Genomic DNA, 12,397 nt, shown 5'->3' with positions numbered 1-12,397 from the left:
TAGGCTAAAATTTGAGAACAAGAAACCACCTTGGAAAAAAAAACTAGAGACAGAATTTTGAAAACAAACTCCCAAAAGTCTTATTTCTTAGCTATGTGAATTGTATATTTAAAGTAAATTCTGTAGTCCAAATACATATATTTTATGTACCAGATCAGTCACACAATTTCATAAAGTACCACACAAACATGCTTCCTGTATAGATGATATATCTAAAATGTCTGAATAAGAAAAAGAGCAAACAGAAACCACACAGACAAGAGTCTAATTGTGCTAGCTTATGCTGCCATCTATAGAGCATACACTGTAGACATGCTTATCTTCCCCAACCAACAAAATGTGTTATTTACACAACTCCAACTAACCACAAAAAGGAATGTCTATGTTGTCTGTTAAAATGGAACCACCTACACACCTGCTGCCATATGTCACCTCCTCTGACTTTCCCTTCTAAAAATACAGCTTGAAACTTTTGGGGGGAAAGTTTTATTTCTAAGTTAGTGACAAGAAGTACAGAAAAGGTAATTAGTACAAGTATAAACCAGTAAACCAGTTGTCCTCAAGTTAATTCTGATTCATGATAACACCATAGTATCAGAGTCGAACTGTGTTCCATAGGGTTTTCAATGATTGTTCTTTTGAAAATAGATGTCCTGGCCTTTCTTTCAAGATGCCTCCGGGTGGATTGAACCACCAATCTTCGGTTAGTAGCCAAGTGTGTTAACTGTTTGTGCCACCCAGGGACTCCAAGACAAGTATAAAAGTCATTAAAAGCACTCATGTGATTCTCTGGCACACAAGAGACCTGATCTATATTAAAGCCTACATAGAAAAATTAATACTTAGTTTCTAAATCTATGCTGATTTGTGTTCTCAAATAAATGTGACCTTTCATCCTTTTGCTATCAAATTTGAGTTCCTTTCAGCTTCAATGATAAGAAGGTGTCATAGACCCAAGCCATTAATTACAAAATAAAATTAACTCACCTCATTGCCTTCCAAATCAAGGATTTTATCATGTTCTTTAATTTCATCTTCTTTAACTATCTCAGCTGGTAACTAGGGAGAAAATACACCATGTTTTATATTTAGTCATTTTCAACTTCTGTCAAATTCCTTTGAAAATGCAAATAGTGCGTGAAATAGTGTGAATATCTAGACTACTTCTATGGACAGAGCTGAAAAAGTCACTGTAGTTTATCCTGAGTGGTTACTTCAATGCAAGATTGTGTTTGCTCTGTATTTCACCTTTGACTCCATTAATGCAATGCCAATGGGGTGGATACAACTGTTGGAGATATCTTCAAGGAAAAAGACTATAAATCCCTCTTGTGTAATAAGAAGTGGCTTGGTCACTTCTGATTAGCCTGATGCCTCTGAGTGACAGGTAATAAATGACTTCATTCTTGCTGCACTCTTGGGGATCACAAACAGGGCACTCTGTTCTCTGTTCAAGAGATGTCCTCCACAACCTGACTCATTTCGTTCCTCACACAGCAGTGCTTTTTCATCCTTCTTATTTATTATTTTCCAGTTTGTATTAATTTTTAGCCAATGGTAGATTATTAATAAGCAAGGTAAGCACAGGTTTACTGGTGCTATTTACTAATCTGTAGTGAATCATTTCACATGAGTTTCACCACCTTGCTAACTTGGTGCCCCATCCTTGTCAGGGATTGTAAATTTGAAAAGAAGTTTTGATTCTGTAGGAAGGTTCTTTGGAATTGAGCTAGAGACAGATCCCAGCTATTCCTAGAAGCAGAATCTTTGATGTGGTGAAAAAAAATGTGAAATTTTTCACTATATAGATTAGTAAGTAAGCACAAGTAAATCCATGCTTACCTTACTTACTGGGTAATCCAACACTGTTTCTGGGTTAATGAGTTTTCTTAATTGGCAGCCTGGAACCTCTCACTACTCTGTGGAAAAAGCATGTGTTTGGAGGCCAAATAAAGACACACATGAGGCTACTTCAATTATATTTGTATTATAAGTCAGGGTAGGTTGATTATGCTGCAATAACAAAACAAATGCATATGCCATATGTTCATTATGGGCTGGCAAGGGAGTTTTCTGTTCATCACAGTCCATGAGAAAAGCAAGTAAGGGAGGTTCTGTTCTGGTTACCTAGTGCCTCTCTGTCATGAATATACCACAAATGGAATGGCTTGAACAAACAGGAGTTTATTCTCTTAAAGTTTGGAGTCTTTAAGTCCAAGTTCAAAGTGCCAGGCTCCAGGGATTGGGTGAAAGCCCCTCAGCCTTGGGCTTCAGCTCTGCCTCCAGCTCCCAGCCCACTGAAGCCAGAGGTGTTTCTTCACTCAGACAGCTGCTGGCTGCTGAGGCTGGCAAACCCGAGGTAGACAAGTAAAAAGGCACAGTTCTGATGTTACCAGACCACATGGCAGGCCATTAATTTAATTCCATTGTAAGTTCCAAGGTCGGCAGAGCATGGCAGGCTGATGAACAATGACACAGCTACATGCAGGGTCCAAGCGTGCCATAAGCTAGATACTATCCCCAAGCCTTCTCCTTATATACAGGAAGCACACCACATCCCAAAGGCAGCTACTCAGCTGCTTGTGGTAGATCCCACTATGGAGTTGACTGCCAGTCTCATCATGGGGAATAACTACCACCAGCCGCCCAGCCAAGTTGACACACAAACATTACTACCACAGGTTCCAACTCAACTTTTTCCATGATCTCAGAGGCAGAGAATATGGAGTGTAGCAAATAACACGGTGCCTCTTAAAAGTTTCTGCCTGGAAGTGTTGCTCATTAATTCCATTCACATTCCATTGGTGAAGGAAAGTCACATAGCCACACTTGAGATAAAATGAGTAGAAAAGTACAGTCTTACAATGTCACCAGTGTGAAAGAGCTGCCACTAGTGTGAAGGCCTAATGACTCCACGATTCTTGCCTGTTTGAAAACCCTCAAATCTGCTACAACTAAATTCTACAGCAATGTAGTTGTGTAGGTAGGTGTTCTAATACTTCCCATCTAATTAACACTGACTGCAGTTTTTCAAATGTTCTGAAAATTCAGACCAAGGATATATGAACTTTACCTTTCTACATATTTTAATAGGAAAGTAATCATAATGAATAAAATTCTGTGCAGACTGTTCAAACAACATAAGAAAATAAACATTTCAAAAATATATTATTTCAAAAAATAATTGATGTAATGATAATATCGACATATTAATTTATTTAACAAATACACTTGCTCTATTGAATGCCACCATGATAGGAGATATAACAGTGATAGTAAGTACAAGCAAACGTGGCCCTTAAAAAGCATAGAGTCTTATGGGGAAGACAAATACAAATTAACTAATCACACAAACATAAACACACAGCTGTGGTTAAGTGCTCAAGGAGAGGTACTTGGAGCTGAAAAATACAATAATAGAAAATTTTAATATATATGAGACCAGAAAAGGATCCCTTTAGTAAGTGATTAGTCTCTGTGTAGCAAAAACTGCTTGATTACTAGCTGAAAGGTTGGAAGTTCAAACTCACCCAGAGATATCTCAACAGGCAAGACTGGCTATCTGCTTCTGAAAGGTCACAGCTATTGAAAACCTTATGCACACATGGGGTTGCCATGAGTTGGAAATGACTGGACGGCAACTAACAACAACAAGAACAGCAGTAAGTATGAATTTGAAGTTAGAAAGATGAAAACATGTTAATATATAAAAAAAGAAAGGAAAGAACATCACAGATAAAGGCAACAGTGTGTATATAGCCCTGTGGCTGGAGAGAGTACTGATATTTAGAAGTACTTGGGATGGCCAGTATACAGAGAACAAGAGCAATAGGAGTCTAACCAAGAGAAGAAAATAATCAGAATTACAGTGATGATGATACAGACAGAAAGGGGTGGATAGGTTCCAGACATACTTAAGAAGTAAAATTCACAAAACTTGAGATGATCAAGATATGGAAGGCTTGAAAGTGAAACATCTCACAAATATCTCTTAAGTTTCTTTTTTGTCATACTGGATGGATGATGGTGTAAGTTAGTCTCAGACAGGAAAACTAGTAAGAGAACAAGGTTTAGGGGTGATGAGAGGAGGGAAACCATGGATTATAGTCTTACTTTGCTGAACATCAGTATCCTAAAACATCTAGTAGATAAAGTGAAATTAGTAGATGTATATGTGTGTCTGGAGCTCAGGGAAGAAATTTGTACAGAGATCAAAGGCATGGTTATACAGAATTTTGGCTAGAGAAAAAGCCTAGAATGAGAAAACACCAAAAGAGGAATGATGAAAAAGAGAAACAATGGTGAGAGAGACAGAAGGAAAATCAGGAGACTACTGTGTCTTAACAGAAGAAGAGAGTATGTCAATAAGAAGGTGTCAATTGATCCTGAAAGGTCTAATTTGATGAGAACTGAAAAATATGTTTGATTGGGGGACATGGAGGTCAAGAACTGTTTCAGTGTCATTATGGGCAGAAGCCAAGAGATTAATGAGAGGGGTGAAGATGAAGAGGGTGGGTATCGACCACTCCCTCTAAAATTTGGCTCTATAGGTAAGGGTAGAGGTCCTGCTCAAAAAGAACTAGAACAAGGGAAGGTTTGTGTTTAAAAATTTTTTTAAAAAAAGAAGGGAGATTTCAGCACATTAAAAAATCAGCCAGGAGGATCTAAGTGCAGTAGTAGTTGAATGTACCAAAAAGAGAGAGAGAGAGAAGGAATAATTTGTAGCACAAGTTTCCTCAGAAGCTGTGAGGGTACATAGGCAGAGAGATCAGCCTTAACAGGAGGACAGACAATTCTATCATTAAGAAGAGGAAGACAGATGCTGATCAAAGATTCGTGTAGTAGACACCTGATGATCTGCTCCTATAAAAACTACAGCCTAGGAAACCTTGAAGGCAAGTTCTACTCTGTCACATGGCGTGTCTGTGACTTGGAATCCACACAATGGTACACAACGATGAAACTAAGAGCTACTTATTCTCGCAGCAAACCCTTACCTTATTCTTTGCTAAAACAATCCCAAATCCCGATCTCTTTTAGGTTTTACTCAAAAAATTCAGGAAAGTCTGGGCCTCCATTCAGACACTATAGGAAATGTTCATTAATCGAAACCACCAAAGGTTAATTCCCTTCTCTGGCTAGTGGTAAGGATTAGGTACAGATATGTACTGGATTTCTGAACAAGACAGTTAAGTCTGCTGGAAGGCACCTGGGAGAAATTTTTCTCACTCTTTCAAAAATATCAACCCACCAACCATTTGTCAACGACTCAGTTCCAACTCCTGGTGACCCATGTGTATCAGAATAGAACTGTGCACCACGGGGTTCTCAATATCTGGTTTTTCAGAAGCAGATTGCTAGACCTTTCTTCTGAGGCACCTCTGGGTAGACTTGAACTGCCAACCTTTCAGTTAGCAGCTGAACATATTAACTGATGGCACCACCCAGGGACTCCATCAAAAAGAGAGGGAAGAAATAATCTCTATTCTTTTGCTCAACATTAATGTGTCTAAATGTGCCACTCAGCTGAAGCAACCATCCTGAAACCAGGAGGAGAAAAGTCTGAGGACAAAAATCAATATGCTGAAGAAGACAGCAAGGAAAGATAGAATCTGAGCCCTAAATTACATCATTGAGTTCTAAGCGGACAATGTATGAACCACTCAACTTCTAGACTTTCTCTTACCTGGCATAATAAATATTCCTTATTGTTTAAGCCACTTCTATTTATCAAAACATCCTAACAGATATAGAAGTTAATTATACTTTTAATTTATTCATTAAAGCAGGATGCCCTAAGGATCTTTGTTAACTTAGTTTGAGTTACTCTATGTACCTGAAAATACTGAAGCTTTAAAGCTTCATTATGTTTTTCCTAATTAAACAATTCAAAGATTACACAAATGTAGACTGACCTTCTTCTAATTAGTTCAAATTATTTTGGTTTTACTTTAGTTACTGACTTATCTCTTTCTATGAAGTGAAATGCAATAAGCAGTTAAGAAGTGCAGTTTAGGGTGTATTACTCTCTTTCTACTCAAGAATCTAAGTAAAGACACTCTTCTCTAATTCTTCGGGACTCTCTGAAAATAAATTAATTTCAATAGAGGTCAGAACTGGACTCAATCCTTTGTGATTTCAGTCAACCCACCCTCCTCATGCATCACCTGGAAATCTGGAATTTATAAGGCATATGTCCTCACCTATTGGGAAAAGATAAAGTAAGCCTTCCTTACTAAAATAGAATTGGTTTTGTACAGGGTAAATTCTAAACTACTTCCAAGAAAAAAAAAAAAAGTATTAAAGATCAAAGTTCTGAGTTAAACAGGACTTGCAATTTTAGCCATTTTCCTGCCTTTTAAAAAATATTTGCAAAAATAAATATTATCTTACATCTGGCAAAAGACACTCCTTTTCCAAAAGAAAATACCCTAAATCAGAACTGCAACATCAGTTGTTTTTTTTTAAATATATATATATATATTTGGTTGCCATTTTTGTGAAAATTATCAGCATTAAATATTTTTCATTAATGTTGAAGTATAATTAAAATACAGTTCATGTAAATATTCATTTCTGTCAAAGAATAAATACTTATAAACTGACCATTAATGTGATTGTTCTCATACCAAACCAAATCAAACCCACTGCCATCAAGTCAGATCCAACTCATAGTGACCCCTCCTTTGGTTTCCAAGGCAGTATCACTATGAAGTAGATTGCCCAACCTTCCTTCTGAGGAGTGGTTGGTGGGCTTGAACCACCAGCCTTCTGGTTAGCAGTCAAATGCCTTAGGCACTACGCCACCTGTTCTCATAGGACTCTAATAATCTATACAATAAGTAGCACTAGTAGAAATGTTAGGAGCTCTGGTAGCTTAGTGTCTAAGGCACTTGACTGCTAACCAGAAGGCTGGCAGTTCAAACCCACCAGCCACTCCTCAGAAGGAAGATGGGGCAATCTACTTCCATAGTGATACTGCCTCGGAAACCCAAGGAGGTGTTGCTATGAGTCAAGTCCAACTCGACGGCACATAACAACAACAACAACAGTAGAAATGTTGGGAGGAGAGATAACATTATCTCTGGTAAAGAAACCAAAGGAGAAAAATTCATTATAGTTGCCTTTAAAAGAAACTCAAGAAGGAAAAACCGCAGGCTTGAAAGAAAAATAAAGGTGAAATTAAAGATCAACTATAATCGATGTCACAATAGATGACCATAGAAAGAATATTTTCTTAGAGCTCTGTTACACTCCAGATTTTCAATCCCTGCCATTTTTCCCCTTTGCTTTTATTATATTTTCCACAAATGAAGCCTTCTGTTCCTCACTTATCTCAAGAAAATAGTCTTCAGTGACGTTGAAGTTTCACCACTATTATGATACAGGTAACAGAGATGACTCAATTGATTCAAGGTACAGCTTCCCTGACATGGGTACCTTTATCTTGATCCTCTCATGAGCCAAAGACAGATATCAACAGAATTCTTTAAAGTTTTCAATAATATGTGTGTTATAAAATTACAGCTTTTTACTACAAGGAACCCTGGAATGCAAGAATGAATCTTGTAACATGCGCAGGTAAAATTAGGGCTCTACAGAAATCAAATGCAAATTGTAAGACATCATTCTGTAAGTTGGTAGATGACCAAGTGCCTGAAATTGAGGGGTAGAAAAAGTGACCCACTGCCGTGGAGTTGGATCCGACTCATAGCGACCCTTCCTTGGATTTCCGAGGCAGTATCACTACAGAAGTAGATTGCCCAACCTTCCTTCTGAGGAGTGGCTAGTGGATTTGAACCACTAGCCTTCTGGTTAGCAGTCAAATTTCTTAGGCATTATGCCACCAGAGCTCCTAGAAAAAGTGACATGTATGTTTAAAAATACACATTGCTCTATAGGTAGATATGAGAACCTGAAATATATGAAAAAGGATATGGGATCAGGGTTGAAGGAAGAATCATTAACAATCTATGATATGCAAATGACACACGCTTGCTGAAAGTGAAGAGGACATGAAGCACTTACTGATAAAAATCAAAGACTACAGTCTTCAGTATGGAAAACCTCAATATTAGAAAAAGAAAAAAAGAAAGAAAATCCTCACAACTGGACCAATAAGCCATCATGATAAATGGAAAAAAGATTGAAGTTTTCAGGGATTTCATTTTTCTTAGATCCACAGTCAACATTAATGGGAGCAGCAGTCAGGAATTCAGCTGTCGTATTGCACTGGGAAATATCTGCCACAAAAGACCTCTATAAAGTGCTAAAAGCAAAGATGTCAATTTCAAGACTAAGGTGCAACTGACCAAAGCCATGGCATTTTCAATTGCTTCGTATGCATATGAAAGCTGGACAATGAATAAGGAAGTAGAAGAAGAGTTGATGTCTTTGAATTCTGGTGTTGGAGAACAGTGAAAATACCATGGACTGCCAGAGGAATGAACACATCTGTCCTGGAAGAAGTACAGTGGAATGCTCTTTAAAAGCAAGAATGGCCAGATTTTGTCTCACCTACTTTGGTCATGTTGTCAGAAAGGACCATTTTCTGGAGAAGGATATCATACTTGTAAAGTAGAAGGTCAGCAAAGAAGGGGCAGACCCTCAAGGAGACAGACTGACAAAGTGCCTGCAATGATGGGTTTAGGCATAGCAAGAATTGTGAGGCTGGCACAGGACTGGGAAGCATCTCATTCTGTTGTACATAGGGTCACTATGAGTCAGAGCTGATTTGGTGCCACCTAACAAGAAGAGAGCTCTGGTAGCATAGTGGCTAAAGCACTTGACTGCTAACCAGAAGGCTGGCGGTTCAAACCCACCAGCCACTCCTCAGAAGGAAGGTTGGGCAATCCTACTTCCATAGTGATACTGCCTCGGAAACCCAAGGAGGGGTCGCTATGAGTTGCAGCCGACTCGACGGCACTCAACAACAAAAACAACAACAAGAGATGATGCTTTTGAGTTGTGATGTTGGCAAAGAATAATCTGTCCTGGAAGAAGTGCAGCCAGAATGCTGCTTGAAAGTAAGAATGGCCAGAATTCATCTCAGCTACTTTGGTCATGTTGTGAGAAGGGACCATTCCCTGGAAATGGATATCATGCTTGGTAAAGTGGAGGGTCAACAAAAATGGGGAAAGCCCTCACCAAGATGGATTGACACAGTGGTTGTAATGATGGGCTCAGGTATAGCAAGGATTGTGAGGCTGGCACAGGACCAGGCAGTGTTTTGTTCTGTTGTCTGTAGGGTCTCTATGAGTCAGAACTGACTTGATGGCACCTAACAACAACAACAAAAAAAAAACCTATGGCTAGATTAAAAATAAAACAATTGGAAGGCAAAACATAAAAAGAAAAAAAGCAGTAACTTTAGAAATCAAAATACAAGGTCAAATGTATAATTAGTTATCCTGCCAGAATTCCTGACTCCCAAAGCAACTGATGACTTCTCTGTAATAGCTGAGTTTCTGATACTTTCTGTCCCATAGCCCAAAGTAGCTATTCTACCTTCTCTGTAAGAAGTTCTTGAACTGACTTTAAAGTATTGGGAGGAAAGCTTTCAGGCACTTGTGTTTAAATAAAGGAAAGGCAATGACTAGAAATGCCACAGTATCAAAGTCTTGCTTGTTATCACAAAAAAAAAAAAAAAATGGAGATTTTATGATGCCACTTAGCAGGCAGAAAACAAACTTCACTTTTTATTCATCAACACCTTAACTTCTACTATTCACTTAATAACTGGAGTTTTAGTAATTCATATTGATGTCCTCCAATGTGAGTACTCACTGATGCTTTGATTCTCTGAACTTCACTTAATATGATGTTTACCAACAACTATAAAGCTATCATCAGGATTGGAGGAAGACTCATTAACAACCTGTGATATACAGATGGCACAACTTTGCTTGCTGAAAGTGAGGATGACTTGAAGCACTTACTGGCAAAAATTAAAGACTACAGTCTGCATTATGGGTTACACCTCACCATAAAGAAAACAAAAATCCTCAGAAGTGGACCAAAAAACAGCATAACAATAAACACAGAAAAGATTGAAATTGACAAAGACTTCATATTACTTGGTTCTATAATCAACACCAATGGAAGCAGCAGTCAAGATATCAGACAACCTATTGCAAAAGACCTCTTTCAAGTGATGAAGAGCAAAGATGGCTCCTTGAAGATTAAAGTGCACCTAAACCAAGCCACGGTATTCTCAATCGCCTCTTATGCATGTGAGAGCTGGACAGTGAATAAGGAAGATCGAAGAAGAGCTGATGCTTTTGAGTTGTGGTGTTGGTGAAGAATGCTAGGAGTACCATGGACTGCTAAAGGAACTAACAAGTCTATCCTAGAGGAAGTGCAGCCAGAATGTTCGTTGGAAGGGAGAATGGCCAAACTTGTCTCACCTTACTTTGCTCATGTTGTCACAAGGAACCATTCCCTAGAGAAGAATATCATACTTGGTAAAGTGGAAGGTCAATAAAAGTTCTTTCTTTCAATCTAGAAGGTCTGACTCTAAATTCACAAATTTATTATTTGGGGTGTTATGTTTTGTAACATTATATCTTTACATCACCACCAAACTTGAGGAAGCATATACCACAGGCACAATAAGGAATGGCATGTAAGATGATCAGGTTAACCCATAAAATTAGAACCAATTACTCAGAAAGATGACAAAGTATGCTAAATCACAAAAGTCAATACTGTATTTAAATAGTATAATATTAAGACTAAACCATCATCATTTATAGATGAGAATGTTGTAAGAGCATTTCTGAGCACCAACATTTTTAATATATGGAGCTACCTCTTCCCTCCTACAGGGAAATCAGTGATACAAACCCAGCACTAAGAACTTAGCCAGCATACAAACACAAAACTATAATGAGACCACATCTCCACCCTTTCTCATGCAGTTCTCTAGGTTTGTGACCTGCTTTGATGTGTACACCCTCCTAAACCAGGTGTGTGCTGGGAGTAGAGAGGGTCCTCTGAGTTTCCTCAGACTACATCATGTTTTCCTGCTCTACAGCATGACCTCTTTCCCTGACACATGCAGAAGAAGATATTTGGATAACTGCATTAGCAGATCTGAAACTATGTTTCATGGGTATTCTAGGAAGGAAAATAGTTCATAGGTAAATAGAGTTAACCAAAAACTTTAAAATCATTTTTAACTCTAAGACTTCTCTGAAGTTTTTAATATGCTAATGTGCACAGTGACTCCCTCAAGAGAGAGATGCAAAAGGGCAGGACTTCCCAAATGTAATTGACCACAGAAACTTTTTTCCAAAGATATAGAACACAGTTTAGGTGACACTGGTCTATAGAGATGATCTGAACTTCAATTTAACCTGATTGTGCTTGCATCTATTTATCCAATCACACAGGATTTCTTGTACCAATTTCATTTGATTTAATAAACATTTGTGAATACCTGCTGTGCTTCAGATAATGGCATGGTGGAGATAAAAAGGTAAGTCAAGACATTTCCCTTACCCCAGGTGTGTTATACATGAAAGTTCCTCCCTGAATACTCAGGTCTCTCCACTTTCCCTCATTTCTGACACACCAAGTAGCTGCAGTTCTTTCTTCTCACTTGAGAGGCCTTCTCTCATTTGATTACACACCAGACACATATTATGACACAGAGGAAGAACTACTAAACTAACTAACACTCAAGAAGTCTTTATGCTAATTGAAGCAGTCATAGTGCAGATGCTGTTTGTTTTCTTCTCCTTCCAAGTCATAGAACTAATATTGTCACTAGATTACTTGAAAGTCTTCATTCACCAACACATCAGTCCTACCTAACTTGGAGAAGAATTGTTATATACAAAACAACAAAATCATGTGGTTTTCCTTAAAGTCTTCTCCTCCATTAGAAATGTAGGTCATGTCCCTGGCAATCCTCTTCTCCCTGACCACCTTCCTTTACCCTTATTGGCTTTCATTTCTCCAAACAGTCCTTAATGTTAGAGTTTCCCAGAATTCACTGATTGTACCTCTTCTTTCCCCTCACCACACACCAGTCTATAGTAATCTAACTCACTCCACAGTCTCAAATACAACAGAAATTAAGTAATACAACAACCGAACTTATGAATGTTTATTATATACAAAGAGTTGAGAAAGGGGATAAAAAGCCAGGAACCCAGACAGAAGAGCAGTCAGCCCCAGGGTTATAGGTGAGGAGAGACAACTCTGGGACGCCCGAAGTAGCAAGTGGGAAGAGCAGGAGAAAGGGGATTAAAAGCCAGGAAGCCGGAGAGAAGAGCAGTCAGCCGAAGGGATTAGGTGAGGAGAGGCAACTCAGGCCTGCCCAGAGTAGCAGGCCGGAAGAGCAGGAGAAAGGGGATAAAAAGCCAGGAACTCAGACAGAGGAGCAGTCAGC

At 38.5% G+C, this 12,397-nt stretch overlaps 1 protein-coding gene across 1 annotated transcript in view; it reads right to left on the bottom strand.

The window, feature by feature from the left end:
* Positions 1-212: 212 nt before the first annotated feature.
* DCDC2C (doublecortin domain containing 2C) overlaps positions 213-12,397 on the bottom strand; it is a 173,886-nt gene continuing 161,701 nt past the window's right edge. The window contains exons 9-10 of the mRNA XM_007957895.2: positions 988-1,059; positions 213-221 (exon numbers count right to left, since the gene is read on the bottom strand). Of these exons, the coding sequence (XP_007956086.2) occupies positions 213-221; positions 988-1,059 (81 nt within the window). The remainder of the gene's footprint in view (positions 222-987; positions 1,060-12,397) is intronic.

The sequence above is a fragment of the Orycteropus afer genome, unplaced genomic scaffold, assembly GCF_000298275.1.
Source record: "Orycteropus afer afer isolate SDZICR_OR568_19922 unplaced genomic scaffold, OryAfe1.0 scaffold00821, whole genome shotgun sequence".
Lineage (NCBI taxonomy): Eukaryota > Metazoa > Chordata > Mammalia > Tubulidentata > Orycteropodidae > Orycteropus > Orycteropus afer.
This window is presented reverse-complemented; position numbering and strand designations above follow the sequence as displayed.